Raw genomic sequence first — 16,759 nt, 5'->3', positions numbered from 1 at the left:
GTTGCTGCAGCAGATGGCAGGATGCACGATGTGGTTTATCGTAGCTGGCTGATACTGAAATCATCATTTGCACGGTATCAGGTTTATCATGTATGCAGGTTCAACTTCAGGGTTTGTGAATGTGCCCTAGTAGCGGACACAAAAGACATGTTGCGATAGAATACGGGACTTTTTTTTTTTAATCTCAGAATAAAATTTAAACTTTAATGAGTGCGTTTTATTTCATTCTATGAACAAAAAAACACGTATTCCAAAAATAAGTAACACGGTAAAATGGGCCAATACGAAAAGTGACAGCTTATTAGTTACGTTCGACTGTTATGCTTCGCCATTACACTCAAAATAAAATTCACTAATAAACAATTAGAAGAGGGCGGGAGGGGAAGCGGGAAGGGGGAGGGGCTTAGAGAGGGAAGGGGTGAGAGGGGCCTGGAGGGGGAGAGAGGGGAAGGTGAGAGGGAGCAGGGGGAGGGGTGAGAGGGGTAGAGGGGAGGGGAATGGTCCAGAGGGGAAGGGGTGCGAGGGGAGGGGTGAGGGGGAAAGGTTGAAAGGGGGTGAGGTCAGAGGGGCCAGAGGGGTGGGGCGAGTTTTTTTTTGACATTTAGATTTTATTCTAGAAATTCTAGACTAGTATTTTTTTATACAATCTTTTTAATGTTTGACGATCCTTTTGTGAAATTCTTAGTGTTAAATTTGATATGTATAATAATCCAATTTTATTATGGAATAATATTCAATAAATTCAATAAATTGCTCTGATAATTAGATTAAGATTAATTACGATTCATAAGAGCTTGTTGCTAGGCCGACATGAATAAAATATATTTTGTTTGTTTGTTTGTTTGGGCCAGAGGGGTGGGGCGAGGGAAGAGGAGAGGTTCAGAAATGCTCCGCTAGATGACGTCACTTGTTCGTTCGGCAAAGAGCCGTTACAGGGCGCTACTTTATGTGAGTTTGTTTTCGGATCTTTAAAAAAATACCTACCACCACCTTCCTAGATGGCGCCAGTTCGGTGAGCGAGTGCATCGGGCGGAGGCCCGACGACACCCAGGTCACGTCGCGACGTTAAAACGTCGTAAGCGATGTGAAAAATTCGTGGTGCTTACGTCGGTACGGAAGCGGGGCGTGAACGTCGCGACCTAAACGTGTAAGCGCCGTGAAAAATTCATGGCCCTTACGACGTTTTGATCCATGCCCCTTCGTTCGAGTATTTTTGCATCGGGGTCGGCGGCTGGCCACGTGCGCGCTCAAGGTCGCACAGGTGCAAGCCACCTGCGCATTGTGGAATGCGGTGGCACGTGCACATTCGCGTCACCCATGTCGCGACCTTAAAACGTCGTAAGCGCCGTGAGATACTCATGACGCTTACAACATTTTGCTCCATGCCCCTTCGTTCGATCGGCGCGGCACCGAGTACACTTGCACCGATTGCTCAAAGCCGCTAAAATAGCAAACCACGGAGCGCACCCGCAGCGCCCCGATGACGTCATGCGATTAGACAAGAGACTCACGCTCACGCCGAAAATAACAGCCGCGCTACTTTGTAAAAGAAACAAAAAGTGACAGGGTGGCCTCCAGTGGCGAAGGTCGGATTCGAACCGGCGCGTCTTTAGCTAACCGGGCTAATGTCATTGTCTGAACCTCTAGGCCACCCTGTCACGGTAGAACTGGTCCCAATTTCTCGACTATATGTGAGCCATATCTTAGTTAGACTGGGTATTATGCGAATTTCGCCCTGCAACTTTAGAGTTGATACAAGCGCGTTGCCGACTGCAAAAAAACCCAATAAGTTTGTTTTATAAATATGGGGCATATATCGGCGTTTTGTACAAGCAAATGGCCCCGCCTGATAGTAAGCAGTCACCGTAGCCTATGGACGCCTGCGAATTCTATTGTTTACACACGCGCACATTTATTTGTGGTTAGTTTTGTCGCTTGTGCGTATGGAGTTTGTAGTTCACCAACCGCAAAAAGGCCCAGATTTTTTTTATATATACTACGTCGGTGGCAAACAAGCACACGGCCCGCCTGGTGGTAAGCAGTCACTGTAGCCTTTAGATGCCTGCAACTTCATAGTTGTTACATCCGCGTTGCCGACCGTTGGGATGTTGACCGTCACTTTCGAAAACAAAAAGTCGTATGTGACTGTAAACGTGACTATTTGCCATTCACTGTAAAATTTGACAAAGAGAGTTTGTTGTATTAAACGTTATCGTATCTATCTAATACCTTTAAACGAGCAATTCTTGTAAATTTATTTTGTTATATATACATATATATGACGGCGCGCTGTCGATTATTGCGCCCACATTTGTTCTGATATTTAGATTACTTGCGAATGTTGGTTACTTAGTTGTTTGCATGGTATAATAATATACTCCGCCTGGTACTCCATTCCGAGATTCGCGTATGACCTAACTGACACGCGCCTACGTCATCATGCTGTTTACAGGTTCTCAAACTTTGAAATGTGGGTTCTCAAACTTCTCGGGGGAGCCTCACCCCTAGAGAACGCGTCCCCAGGTGGCGGATAGGGGAACGCTCGGTAGATATGCCGGGTCGGAGGGAAATAAAATACCTCCCGCGGACCAACAGGCCGGAGATGGACACTCCGTTAACAAACCCCACCTTCAGGGCACAAGTGTGGCTTGGCGGCGTGCTGTGTTCTTAGGATGGAGGACACAGAAGGGATGGTAGCGGATGAACCCTTTAGGTCAACGGTAGCGCCCAAGCTCTCCACGAGGGCTACATCCTTGGCGTCTGGTGGCAGCAGGCCGTAAAATTCAAGCCAAAACACTTCTCCTAGTCATGAAAAAGTCACAAAAAGAATCGAGTATAAATACTAGGGCGTCCCCCTTAAGCGACGGCATCAAGAATATGGAAGCAGGAAATACTAGGGCGTCCCCCAAAAGCGACGGAAGAGGCACCGAGCCTACATCCCAAAACCATAAATTGCGTATCGCTAGTTGGAATGTAGGCTCGATGACAGGACGCAGCGCCGAACTGGGCGAAGCCTTACGTAGAAGACGCATAAACCTGTGCTGTATACAAGAGACGAAATGGAAGGGGTCGAAAGCTAGGCAAATTGGAAACGAGTACAAGCTCATCTACCATGGAACCGATCCGAAAAATGGTGTTGGAATAGTGGTAGACAAGAACTTTCAAGAACGTATAGTGGAGGTTAACCGAATAAGCGACAGACTTATGTCCATAAAATTCGCGTTAGACGGTCAACCGTGCATGAACGTGATAAGCGCATACGCCCCACAAGTTGGTCGCCCAAGCGATGAGAAACAGACCTTTTGGGATGACATGTATGACCTACTCCAGTCAATACCACGAGACGAGTCAATCTACATAGGCGCGGACTTAAACGGTCATGTAGGAAGCACAACAAACTCATACCACAGAATCCACGGAAACCAAGGATACGGAACCCTTAACCCAGAGGGCGAAGCCATTCTACAGTTCGCTTCAACGTACGACCTAGCCATCGTCAATACTTTTTTCACAAAATCAGAACAACACCTTGTAACCTACAAGAGTGGAGGCAACAACACTCAAATAGAATAGAATAGAATAGAATAGAATAGAAATAATTTTATTCGTAAGCACAAACACAAAATAAAAACTTATACTAAACAGAGAAACATAAAGAAGAGAAAGTGCCACGAAATGGTCTCACCTCAGCATGTTGCTGGCGACTTCCAGCGCTGATCTTCCGATAAGACCATCCGGTGAAACAATCACGACAGGTAACATGAATAACAAGAGAATTAACAACAAAATTAATACATACAAAATACAAAGATAGTAATAAGAATACAAAAGACAAAGATAGCAATTAGTCAAGAATACATTACAATAAATTACTATGTATAGTTTTACTACGTACAATACAGCTGTTACATTATCAGGTCAAACTCATCTTGGCCGTACATTACGCCTGACATTACATCTAGCGCCATGCGGCAGCTGCGCAAACTAAACTAAAATGACAAATAAAACAGGTCGATTTGTTACGAACAAAAGCAGTTTAAGCAATATTTTATCGATCATACAGATTTAACTACATATAGAGAATCACAAGGGGGCGAGAATAACATTTTTAAAAGTAATGTGCTATGGCAATGCAGAGGGAACGTAATCTAAGTGGTAAGTAAAAGCAGAAACTACAGGCAGCTTGTATCGTGTAAGCAGGTTTCCTGGCTAAGTTGGTGGCTAAGCATGTACTGTTTAAGCTTCGTTTTAAAAGTATGAATACTTTGCAGGTTCCTCATTGGCGGTGGCACGTTATTCCAACATTTTGAGGCAGTATAGCGATAGCTGCCCCGGAAAGCTGCCGAAGCGTGGCGTGGCGTCAACAATTGAATCCCACATTTACGGCGGTCGCGGAGCGTGATGCAAGATAACTTGTTACAAAGATATGCAGGGGTTTTATACTTCAGAACTCCGAAGAGCAAACAAGCCAAATGAAGTTTACGACGGTGCTGCATTTTGAGGATCTTATGACTATTAAGAAACGGAGTGACGTGGGCTCTCAAAGGAATATCAAAACAGAAGCGAGCACAGGCATTTTGAACACGTTGTATGAGTCTTTTTGTTTTAGCAAGTAGCCTAGGCCCAGTTACAACATCCATATAATTAAGTTTTGATAGTACAAGTGACTCGATCAGTTGAATGCGCAAGGTTTCGCTTAGGTATGGCCGAATTTTATATAGCACCTTAATAGATTATATATTAGTTAACCGAGCAAACTTAAGGCTGTCCAGAGACTGTAAGGTGATTCCCGGGGAACCCCTAACATCACAACACAGAATCCTGGTTGCCGAATTTCTCTTGAGAAAACCTGTAAAAGTGAAAAAAGATAGAACACGAAAAATACGTTGGCACAGACTTGAGCGAGAAGAAGGACATAAACTATGTAGCGAAATCGCAGACCACCTCCCTACTATTAATGATGAAGGTAGCGTCGACACCATGTGGGTAGCTTTCGAATGTTTTTGCAATGAGAAAGCAGCCGAACATCTGGGCATATCAAAAGGACCCTTAAGTAACAACAAGGACACGAGCTGGTGGAGCGAAGACGTAAAATTAAAAATCGAGCAGAAAAAAGTTCTCTTTAAGCTGTGGCAACAAACAAACGACGATAGGGATAAGAATGCGTACAAAGAGGCGAAAAAGGAAGCGAAGCGCGCCGTAGCGCAGGCAAAAGCAAGTCGCGATCACGATATCTACGCGAAACTAGAAGCGGCTACCAACGACAGGGAACTTTTCAAGATAGCTAGACTCAGAAACAACGACAGCAAGGATCTGAAAACCGTTAAGTACATTAAGAATGAAAGCGGCCAGCTACTCACCTCAGATAAAGACATCCAACAAAGATGGAAGGAATACTACTCTCAACTTCTAAATGAAACGTATCCCCGCAAACAGCCTATTCAACCAACGGCAGAAACAGTAGGACCGATTCCGTGCATAACAACAGCCGAAGTACAAGCAGCTGTTAAGGCAATGGCAAACAAGTCTAGGGCTTGCAAATATTCGAAACTTTCAGGTATTCGAATATTCGACTTTTTCTGACGACATATTCGAATATTCGAATAATTATTCGAATATTATAAAAAATAAGAAAAAGAACGAGAAATCGGTTTATTATCGTTTTATTCAAAAGCTTATTTCACATATTGCTAAAACTAATGATATTTTGCAGAAATCCACTTAATTGACTAGATTTTATCATCATACTATGAGATGCCCACATTTATAAAAACAAGTAAAACGCCAAAATAAGACGTATTCAATATTTCTAGATAAAACTTTTATAAATGCGCCGTTGAGTGAAATAATATAACTTTAATCATCTAAACCAAACCTAGGTATGTAAGAAATTTTTTTTAGTAGGTAATTATTTTCTGATTTAAATTAACTTGTAGTCACTCAGAGGCCTTAATTAATGGTCGGCTTAATTATATAATATTGGAATATTTAAGGGAAAAAGTTAGTTGACTACTGGATTATTTGTCAGCTAAAGGTGCATAGTTAGATTACCTAGTTGGGCACTTGGGCAGGTTTGGTATGATCAAATTTGAGAATTGCGATAAGTGCGGGCAAGGTTTAGTCTTAATAAACAGAATGACCCTTTAACTTAAAACTTATGCACCGTAAAAATAACATACTTTTTGATTTCGTTTTCTTTCAAATTGAGTTAGGTTTCACTGTATTCACGAAGCCTATCGAGAGGAATACAGTAAAAATATTATTTCCTTCGTATTTGGGTACCTCATTCACTGTAAATACCCGGAAAACACACAGAAACTGTAACTGCAGCGGATTAAATAGATTTTTTTAGTAATAAAAAATATTCGAATATTCGAAACCTGAGCGGCCGAATATTCGAATATCAAAACAGGCCGAATATTCGACAAATTCGAATATTCGAATATTCGAATTGCAAGCCCTACAAACAACAAAGCTACGGGACCCGATAATATCCCTGCTGAGCTGTGGAAGAAATTAGGACTGGATGGTGTAGCCTTCCTGACCAATTTGTTCAATAAAATTCTGGCCAATGGTATCCCAATGGCATGGAGGAAAAGCTACCTAGTCCCATTCTACAAAAATAAGGGAGATATTAGGCTGTGTGGAAATCACCGCGCAATAAAATTAATATCACACACCCTTAAAATTTGGGAACGAGTAATAAATAGGAGACTGCTTGAACTCACAGAGGTCACAGAAAACCAGTGCGGTTTTGTCGCAGGAAAGTCGACCACTGACGCCATCCATACCATAAGAATCTTAATGGAAAAGTACCGGGACAGAAGGACTGATCTACATATGGTGTTCATCGACCTAGAGAAAGCCTTCGACCGAGTTCCAAGAGACTTAATTTGGCAGGCATTACGAGCACATAACGTACCAGAATATTACATCAGCGTTGTCAAAGACATGTACAAGGACGTGACAACAAGAGTACGTTGCCCAGCCGGTGTAAGTGATGAATTCGAAGTTAAGGTCGGTGTTCACCAGGGCTCAGCGCTGAGCCCCTTGCTCTTTAATCTAGTAATGAACCATCTAACCGCGAAGTTGCAACGGCCGCCCCCCTGGGATCTGCTTTACGCTGACGATATAGCACTCGTCAGCGAAAATGCGGAAGACCTACAGCAAATACTGGAGCAATGGAGAGTCGCGCTAGAGGAAGCCGGATTGCGAATCAGCAAACAAAAGACCGAATACGTACACTGCAATTTCAGCGGCAAAAGCAACAGTAACACTGTTAGTCTCGAAGGCACACCCCTGAACAGGGTCGACTGTTTCAAATATCTAGGCTCAGTCATCACCACCGACGCAACTGTTGACACAGACATAACCCAACGAATTAACACGGGATGGGTGAAATGGAAAGAGCTAACAGGGGTATTGTGCGACAAGAGAATGCCTGTACACATTAAAGGCAAAGTTGTATGTGTGTGACCACGATATACTTTTATAACATCTTTTTGTACCACATTTTAAAGCGAAATAAAGATATTTGTATTTGTATTTGTATTTGTTTATAAAACCGCCGTACGACCAGCTCTAACGTATGGCGCCGAGTGCTGGCCCCTCAAAAAACAACAAGAGGATAGACTACATGCCGCTGAAATGAGGATGTTGCGCTGGGCTGGAGGTGTAACGCTGCTAGATCGCATCCGAAATACCCTCATCCGTGGTAGCTTCAGGGTAAAACCAATCCAAGAGAAGCTAGTGGAAGGTCGACTTAGATGGTACGGGCATGTAATGCGTCGCCCTCCCGAGCACATGACCCGACAAGTACTCGAAATATTTCCGGCGCCAAAAAGAGGAAGAGGAAGACCCCGCCAAACATGGATAGCCACCATAAACAAGGACATGAAAGATGCAAATGTCACATCTGAGACAACCCGGGACAGAGCGTCCTGGCGAAGAAGGACTAGGAGAGCCGACCCCAAATGATGGGATAAGGCTAGGCGAAGAGAGAGAGAGAAACTTTGAAATGTGGGAGAATTTTAACCAACGGTGAAAATTATTTTAACGGCATTAATTTTAAGTTATTTATGTAGAAACATAGTAAAATAAAACAAATCTAATGTATTAAATTAAACTTTATTTATCTATACAAGACAAACGTTTAAAAAACTAATTCACAGTTACACATTAATTACCATGCTTACGACGTGAGAAGTTTGGAAAACACTGCGACTGCTGACACTGAGCGAGAAGGAAATAACAATTAACACGCGTTCGACAAGGATGACGGTCAGGGCATGAAGTTATCTAGATCCGAATTGTCAAATGTGCCCAGCGCTATCCTGTGTTGCCAGTAGTATAAACAGAATTACCCGAAAGTCTGAAATTTCTTTCGTGAATCGGAAGATATTGCTAACGAGTAATTAAAAATGACGTGTTATTGTAAAATTTAAGCTAAAATACATATAAATGAAAATTATAAAGAAATATTTTAACTTATTAACCATAGGTATAATGTACCCATGTAACATGTTATGTTGAAATAAAGTGGCAATGTTATTGTGACGTAGGCCCGTGTCACTCTGGGAATGGAAGACCATGTTTTATTAGACCATGTAGATGTAGATGTAGTGTCGGGACGCCCGGCCGGAAGCAGGCGGGCTGTCGATCGCTTGTCGCGTTCATTCAGCCCAGTTCCCTGGAGTTGGAGCTGCAGGTTACTGTCCCGGCGGCATTCCCACACTATTCTCCTCAAATCTTCTTGTTTTCCTGCAGAACAGAAGGACATCTTTGAGTTCGACGTCCTTTAGTTCGTTTTCTTCTAGTGTGTCTCTACCGAATGTATTATATCGCGGTGCCGCGTACATCGTACATTCTGCTAGTAAGTGTAAGCTGGTCTCCTCCTTTCCACAATGTGGACAGGAGGCGTCTCTACTGATTTCCATTATCTTAAGGTGTCTGTTGAGAGTATTGTGACCTGTAATGATACCTGTCAGTAGTCTCAGACTGCTCTTACCTAGTTTCAAAAGATACCTGGTTCTCCTGTGGTCTATACCTTTGATCATCATCTTCGACTGTCTGCATCCAGTATCTTCTTCCCATTCTCTCTGTGCTTTCATCTCTTTTACCTTCTCTATGACTCCCTTCGTGACATCAGCTGACATAGGCAGAGCCGGTTCCGGACCTATGTATTCCGTCTCCGCCCCTATCCTCGCCAGCTCGTCTGCTTTCTCGTTTCCCGTTACTCCCTGGTGTCCTGGTACCCATGCCACCGTGACACTTCTTTGCTTGCCTATCAAGTTGAGCTCCTCTCGGCATTCTCTCACGAGCGAGGAGGTAACTGATATTTTCTTTAGTGCCTTTAGTGCTGCCTGGCTGTCTGTATATATTACAACAGCTCCCTCTTGTTTTGCGCTCTTTTTGATTATGCTTGCGCAGCGTGTTATAGCACATACCTCGGCTTGGAACACGCTAGCATATCTGCCCAGTGGTACTGATACTTTCTCTCCCAGTTTGGGGATCACTATGCCCGCCCCTGCTAATTTCGTCGAGCTTCTTCTTGAGCCATCCGTAAAGCAGATGGTCGTCGGGTGTCCGACTTCCACCTTCCAGTTGTCTCTTTCTCCTATGTGTATTCTATATTTCTTGTCAAAAATCTCCTGCCTCTTTATAAGGTCATTATTAGCCATCAACATTTCAAGTTTTGATTGTGCCTCTCTTTGTATCAGCGCGTGTCTCTTGTCCACGCAGCTTCCTCTCCATTCCTTGCATGCTTTCATTCTATACCACTGTTCTGTGGCTCTTTTCTCCACCTCAATCCAGAGTGGCTTCAAGCCTAGCATTACCTCCATTGCGTGTGTCGGGGTCGTTCTCATAGCCCCCGTCATCATGAGGCACGCTAATCTCTGGACTTTGGTTAGTTCTCTTTGGTTTTCTTTAATATGTGCTCTATGCCACCATGTCACTGCTCCATATAGCACCCTGGGTAGTATTATCGCCTTGTAGATCCAGTGGATCATTCCTGGCTTCAGTCCCCAGTTCTTTCCTACTGCCCTTTTGCATTGGAACAGTGTTCTTATAGCTTTAGCCGTCTGCTCCTTGATGTGAGTTTTGTACCTGAGTTTACTGTCTAAAGTAACGCCCAGATATTTCAATTCCTCCACCATGTCTAGTTCTATTCCTTGTATCTTTATGGGTTTCATCTCCTTTATTCTTCTATTAGTGAATAGCACTAGTTTCGTTTTCGATGGATTGAGGTCCAACCCTCTCTCTCTGCACCACCTCAGTACCTGTCTGAGACCTCTTATCATTATATCTCTTATCACGGTGAGAACCATTCCTCTCACTAGCAGCACTCCATCATCAGAGTAAGCCTGCATGTACATGCCTCCTCTGTTGAGCTCTTTTACCATTGAGTCCAGAAGTAGGCACCACATCAGAGGGGACAGGCATCCCCCTTGTGGGAACCCTCTTCTTGGACTAATCGTCTTTGTTACTCCTCCCAGCTCCGCCGTAATGGATCTTCCATTTAGCATTCTCCCTATCCATTGCGCTATTGTCGGTCGGATGCCCTCTCTCTTCAGACTTTCTTCTACGGCCTCGAAGGTTGCTTTGTCAAAAGCCCCCTCAACGTCAAAGAAGCAGCCTAGTGCGTACTGTTTCGTTTCTAGTGCCCTTTCCATCCTTAAAGTTAGGTTGTGTAGGGCTGTCTCCGTTGACTTTCCTGCCATGTAAGCATGTTGATTCCCATGTAGCGGGTCTCCACTGCTTTCCACATTTTCTCTTATATGTTTGTCTATCACTTTCTCTAAAGTCTTTAGTACGAACGACGACAGACTTATGCTTCTGAATGACTTCGCTTCTTGGTATGATTTCTTACCCGGTTTCGGTAGGAAGACCGCCCTCACCTCTCTCCACACCCTTGGAATGTATTTTAGTGCAATACTTGCCCTGTATAATTCCACTAAGTCCTCTTTTATGTATCTATATCCTTTCTGCAGTAGTGCCGGCAGGACTCCGTCAGGGCCCGCAGCCTTGAAGGGCGCAAAGGAGCAGATCGCCCATTCTACCCTCTCCTCCTCCACCACCTCCAATGCCGCTGCCCAGTCTGACTCCTCCTGACCTACCTGCTCCTCCATTTCTGTCATCTCTTTGCAGTCCGGAAAGTGTGATTTCAGCATGACGCTTAATATCTCCTCTGGTTCCGTAACTAAGTCTCCATTTACTCTCAGACTACCCAGTTGGCACGATCGATCCCCTGCCAGCAGTTTCACTACTCGTGCCCCCTCTGAATAGCTGTTTAAATCTCCCGTGAACCTCCTCCAGCCCTCTAGTCTAGCTTTCTCTCTTAGTCTGGTGTACTTATTCCTGACCTCTCTGTACGTGTCCCAGCTCTGAGAGTCGTCCCTCTTTGTCGCCACTCTCATTGCCCTTCGCACTTTCTTCCTTACCTTTTGTAGTTCTCTGTTCCACCATGGCTGCCCTTTGCCTGTTTGTATCAGCTTCTCCGGGCAGGCCTTGTGGTATGCTCCTAATATGATCTCTTTCAGTCTGCGAGCCCCATTTTCTAGGTCATTCACATTCTCATACCTGACTCCCGAGACAGCCAATTCCCTTAGCTCCTCTTCGTACTTCGTCCAGTCGGTTTTACGTGGATTTCTTACCTTCATCTTCTCTACGCGACTATCGATGCTGTAGAGTAATCTGCGGTGGTCAGACATGCTGTCCTCCACATCCACCCTCCAGCCCTTTACCTTGTCGCTCACCTCTTTCGTTGCCATGGTAATGTCAAGCACTTCTTTCCTGGCTCTCGTTACAAACGTTGGTGTATTACCTATGTTCATAATTTCTAGGTCATTGCTAATTATGAATTCTATCAATGATTCGCCCCTTTCGTTGGTGTCGGTGCTACCCCACACCTCGTTGTGTGCGTTAGCATCGCAACCAACAATCAGTGGAATCCCCTTACCTCTGTACCACAGTACCGTTTCTTCTAGTTCCTTCGTGGGTGCCACTCCATCGCCCGGCAAATAGCAGGACGCTAGCGCCACCTTGTATCTCTTGCCATCTTCTTTCATGAAGTAGGTCTCCACCACAACAAGGTCTCTGTAACATAAGGTCATGACACAACCCATGTTTCTTATTTTGTTGCTCACATAAATGCATGCTCTAGGAGGCAGCTCACCATTCCCTTCGTAGTAGAGAGCTCCCCCAAGATGTCCCAGGCCTGCCACCCGATTTTTCCATGCATAAGGTTCTTGTAGCAGTGCTATGTCAACTTCGGCCCTCCTAACATATTGTCCCAGCTCGGACATCGCATCCTTGCAATGTTGGAGGTTTACTTGGCATATGTTCGTGTGTGTGTTGGTGTGTGTGTGTTTGTGTAGTGTTCCCTGTGTGTCTCCCTTTCTTTTCATCTCTTGTGTGTAGTGTTGTTGTCCCCAAGCTGCTACTCGGAGAGTTCACTGCCGGCGACATCCATACTCCCCTCTCCTCCCGTATGGACATCGACGGGTTCAGTACTCTCCTGCTTCAGCTCGGGTGCTTCTGCTGGTCCTTCTTGTTTGGATTCTGAGGGTTGTGGATTTGGATTCGCCCTCAGAATCCGGACTCGTACGCTGGTGGCCGAGAAGTCCAGAATCTTGGTCTTCTCTTGCCCCCAGCTCTCCTCGACTCCGTCTGGAACCATAAAGGTCAGTCGGGTTCCTAGCTCTAGAGCCTCCCTACCTACTGCCTTCCAGTGCAGAATTTTGAGTTCCGGTCGATCGGGATTCTGAGCGTAAAGGAACTCCTTTACGTACTCAGTGTCCGTGTCGCCCGGAACCCAAACCTGCACCCTGGTCTGCTCCAGCTTACGCACGATGATTTTGTGGCCATCCAACTCTCCGAAGTCCTGACTTAGCAGCCATTCCCTCGACTCCGTCGTTTTTGGTGTCACAAGGAAGAATCCTTCTGACACCAACCCCGACGTAGCGAATCTTGGCGCTACTAAGCCAGGCTCCCCCCTGACTACCTTCAGGACGACCACCTCAATCAGCTGCGTAAGCCTCTTTCTGATGAGTCTCGCCAGAGCCTCATCCACCGAAACTCCGTCCTCTCGGCACACAGCCACAGCGAGACCCCGATTCGCCTTAGCGACGTTCCGTGGTCCCTCCGCGGCCGCCTTGCCTTGGTTCGGGCGCTTCGCTGGAGGACGCTCCGAGCGACCCTCATCAGTACTCTGTCTTTTTATCTTTAAGCCGCGTCTGCTCGGGCCGGGCTTGGCCTCCCCTTTGGTAAATACCTCGGGAATGCCACTCCCTTCCCCAGCAGTCGCAGCCCTCCTCCTAAGCAGCTTGGCTTTCTTTTTCTGAGCCTTCGACTCATACTTGTGGAACTGCTCATGCTCCATCGGTGTGGCCTCCCTAATGGTTTCCCCCTTCGATGGTGATTTGAGCAGTGCATCCTCTTCGTTCAAAGTCAGGCCACCCAGTTGTAAGACATCTGGAGTGCCCTGCCTTGCTTCTCTCTGCGTTCCTCCACTCTCCTCGTCGGAGCTCAGAGTCCCACCTTCTTCAACGATCGGGGGTCTATCAGCTGGCTTCCCGCCCTCCCGCTCTTTCGAGACGGTCGGGGGTCCCTCAGCTGGTTTCCCGCCCTCACGCACTTCTACCCTTACGGGTCTCTTCTCCGCTTGCGCGGTGTTGGTTTTGGGTTTTTGTTTTTTTAATCTAGAATCCATACACTATTTAAATTTGTGGGAAGAACTAAAATTACGGTGGTCGGCAGTGCTCCCTTGCCTATACCCAGCAACATTTACTCCTACGCAGTGACGCCACTCTCCTACGCATAGATATCATTATTAGACCATGGTTGTTTGTTTAGATTAATTGAACGTAAAATTGTAGTAAATGATGGTAGTTATCAAACAATGTTTGTTATGATTGGTTAAACGTCAAAATATTATGGTTGTTATTAAAATGTAGGGTATCTTTGAAATTATGTTGACATTGAGAGTCATGAAAATGTTGAAGGTAGTATTTAAATAGGAGCGGGTTCCCCCCGAATAGGGTAGCAAGATGGCGCCGGCCGGTCGGCAGTTGTCATTCTGGTGACGACTGCGCGCGGTGGTGCACGTGTTCTAACCTATTGGCTCCTAATCCAATTTTATTGTGCCAATCACATGTTATTTTAATCTAAAGCGTATTTAAATAAAATCAGTGATTTGTAAACGTGTAGAACGTGCTTTTATTTCCGCGTTTTCCCCATATTTATACCGCGATGGGTGACAATAATGAAAGTGACGATGCCAACACTCGGGATGTGTTAACCAGCGATGACAAGCGTTCCGCCGAGCCTCCTGGTACTTCGTCATCAGAAGTGGGATTACCCCGTGCATTTCCAGGGCAGCCTACAGGTCAGAATGAAAATTTTTCACTAAGTAATGAGTGCGATCGATGGAAATCTCTTTTTGAAATGCAACAACGGAACTTGGCAGAGTTAATTCGTGCTATACAAGAACCACGTGCCACTGAATCAAAAGTTTCGTTGCCTGAATTTAATCCTGATATTCAGGATTGCGATGCACGTGCGTGGTGCGAAACAGTGGACTTGTGTTTGCGAGAAAAACCCCTTTCCGGAGGTAAGCTTATAATGACCATAAGTAAAGCACTCAAAGGAAGCGCAGCAGCGTGGTTAGCACAGGTTAGTTTTGCTGGAATAACGTGGCCCCAGTTGAAAGACCTGTTTCTCGTCCGATTTGATTTTGTTGAAACTCCTGCCGCAAATTTATGGCGACTATTCAACGGAAGCCCAAAAGAAGGTGAATGTTTATCCGCTTACACCAGTCGATTTCTGAGCGCTTTGCTGGCAAGATGGAAATCTTTGACAACTGAACAAATCGCGATCGCTGTTACACTAGCCCATGCTGCTAAGATAGAGCCTCAACTTCAGAGAGTGGCATTTACCACTGAAATCGAAAATCGCAATAAACTTCAGCAAGAGCTTATGGCCTTTACTTTTAGAAAAAGACGACTTTCTAATCAAGACAAGACAACTTCGTTTGTGGATGCAAAGAAGCCGCGTACTGATGGCTCTCGACGATGTAATAACTGTGGCAAGCTAGGCCATGTATCTAGTGAATGTCGAGGGAGCAGTAGTCGTGACGCCACCACTAGTATAGGTTCCGAGAGTTCGAGTACATCTACACCCCAACTCTCGAAAGGAGACAACGAACAGAAGAAGAAGATTACTCCAACCTGCTTCAAATGTGGTGAACCAGGTCACATCGCTACACACTGCCCTAGTAAGGACACTAAGGCCAGCGATACACGGGTCGAGCGACGGGTGGACGTCTGCACCATCAAAGCTACTGATCATCTCATGGATGAAACCGGTGAGAAGTTTTCATTTTGTTTGGATTCTAGTGCCGAATGCTCTTTGATGAGCGAAAGTTCAGCAGGTAGACTCTCCAGTAAACAAAAGTATTATGCAGTGGCTTTGCTTAAACGTCTGAATATAGGCGTGGGTTACTATATCAAAAAAAAAAATGACTGGAACACTGAAAATATTTGGTTGTTTATAGTTACTCGGACTTTTCAGTGGGCTAAAATAAATCACGTGCATGAAAACATCATGCATCTAAAAAAAACTGCTGCTGGGAAAAGACTAACAAAAAGTCTACTGTCACTTTGATTTCCAAACATGAAAATAGCATAACTTGCAGGGTAGATGTTTCTCAAGAAATTACTTTGGGGTTTATTGCAATGCCCATAATGTTGATTTACATTTTGACACAACAAGTAGGAATAGGTCTTGGAAAGATGAGTTGCCTGATATTTAACTGGCTATCAATTGTACAAATGTAGTAGGGTAACAAAAGCGCTCACCTTGGAGCTTTTAATAGGAAAGTTTGCTAGACCTTTAGACCTAATGACATTAGAAACATAGATTAGAGACATTAGAAAAATGACACTGCAATTGACGTGACGGAAATACAACACTGTGAAGTACATCTGTACGCAGACGACACACAGATCTACTATTCATTTAAACCACAAGAGCTAACGGGGGCTCTTTTTAAAATAAACAGTGACCTCAGTAGAATAGCGGATTGGTCATCTAAAAATAATCTAGTTTTGAATCCATCCAAGTCGCAGTATATAGTGATGGGCAGTAAGGGCCAGAGACAAAATATTATAAACCAGAGTCCTGAAGTGTGTATAGGATTGGAGCCTATACCGCAAGTGCCTTACGCTAAGAACCTAGGACTTATTATGGACGGTGAGCTAAGATATAAACAACATATTAATATAAAAATACGTAACGCATTCTACCGCCTCAAAACGCTGTACAACTTTCGAAAATATTTATCAGAGAAAGTTAGAGAGATTCTCGTAGAGTCCTTAGTGCTCTCACCGTTTAATTATTCTGATATTGTTTACGGCCCACGGTTGTTAAAACAAACACAAAAGGCGATACAACGGGTCCAAAATGCATGCACACGTTTTTGCTACAATATACCGAAGCGAGCATACATCACACCATATCTTAATAGTAAGCGTATCTTGAACATGAATAATAGAAGAAACCTACACCTCGCATTTACGTTGCGTAAACTCATAGACTTTGAAAAACCCTCATATCTGTACGATAAACTAAACTGGATACAGGATACACGCAAGAAACCACTTAGAAGCCATAGATTAAACTCCTTGCTAATCCCTAAACATAAAACTAAATCGTTCAAGGGGGGGTTCAAATATGCAACAACAAAAATATGGAATGATTT

The 16,759-nt window shown here is 44.6% G+C and overlaps 3 protein-coding genes across 3 annotated transcripts; 2 read left to right on the top strand and 1 right to left on the bottom strand.

The window, feature by feature from the left end:
* Window positions 1-2,761: 2,761 nt before the first annotated feature.
* LOC134805584 (craniofacial development protein 2-like) lies at window positions 2,762-3,573 on the top strand. The gene has a single exon (XM_063778861.1). The coding sequence runs from the start codon at window positions 2,809-2,811 to the stop codon at window positions 3,571-3,573; it is 765 nt and encodes a 254-aa protein (XP_063634931.1). The 5' UTR covers window positions 2,762-2,808.
* Window positions 3,574-4,980: 1,407 nt separating this feature from the next.
* Window positions 4,981-7,476, top strand: LOC134805583 (uncharacterized). The gene is made up of 2 exons (XM_063778860.1): window positions 4,981-5,557; window positions 6,764-7,476. Exons 1-2 carry the CDS (start codon window positions 4,981-4,983, stop codon window positions 7,474-7,476), a joined length of 1,290 nt encoding a protein of 429 aa, XP_063634930.1.
* A 4,462-nt stretch (window positions 7,477-11,938) lies between these two features.
* On the bottom strand, window positions 11,939-13,711 carry LOC134805582 (uncharacterized). Its single transcript, XM_063778858.1, has 2 exons — window positions 12,176-13,711; window positions 11,939-12,096 (listed from the first exon to the last, which is right to left on the bottom strand). Exon 1 carries the CDS (start codon window positions 13,709-13,711, stop codon window positions 12,440-12,442), a length of 1,272 nt encoding a protein of 423 aa, XP_063634928.1. The 3' UTR covers window positions 11,939-12,096; window positions 12,176-12,439.
* Window positions 13,712-16,759: the final 3,048 nt, after the last annotated feature.

The sequence above is a fragment of the Cydia splendana genome, unplaced genomic scaffold (assembly GCF_910591565.1).
Source record: "Cydia splendana unplaced genomic scaffold, ilCydSple1.2 scaffold_45_ctg1, whole genome shotgun sequence".
Taxonomy (NCBI): Eukaryota; Metazoa; Arthropoda; class Insecta; order Lepidoptera; family Tortricidae; genus Cydia; species Cydia splendana.
This window is presented reverse-complemented; position numbering and strand designations above follow the sequence as displayed.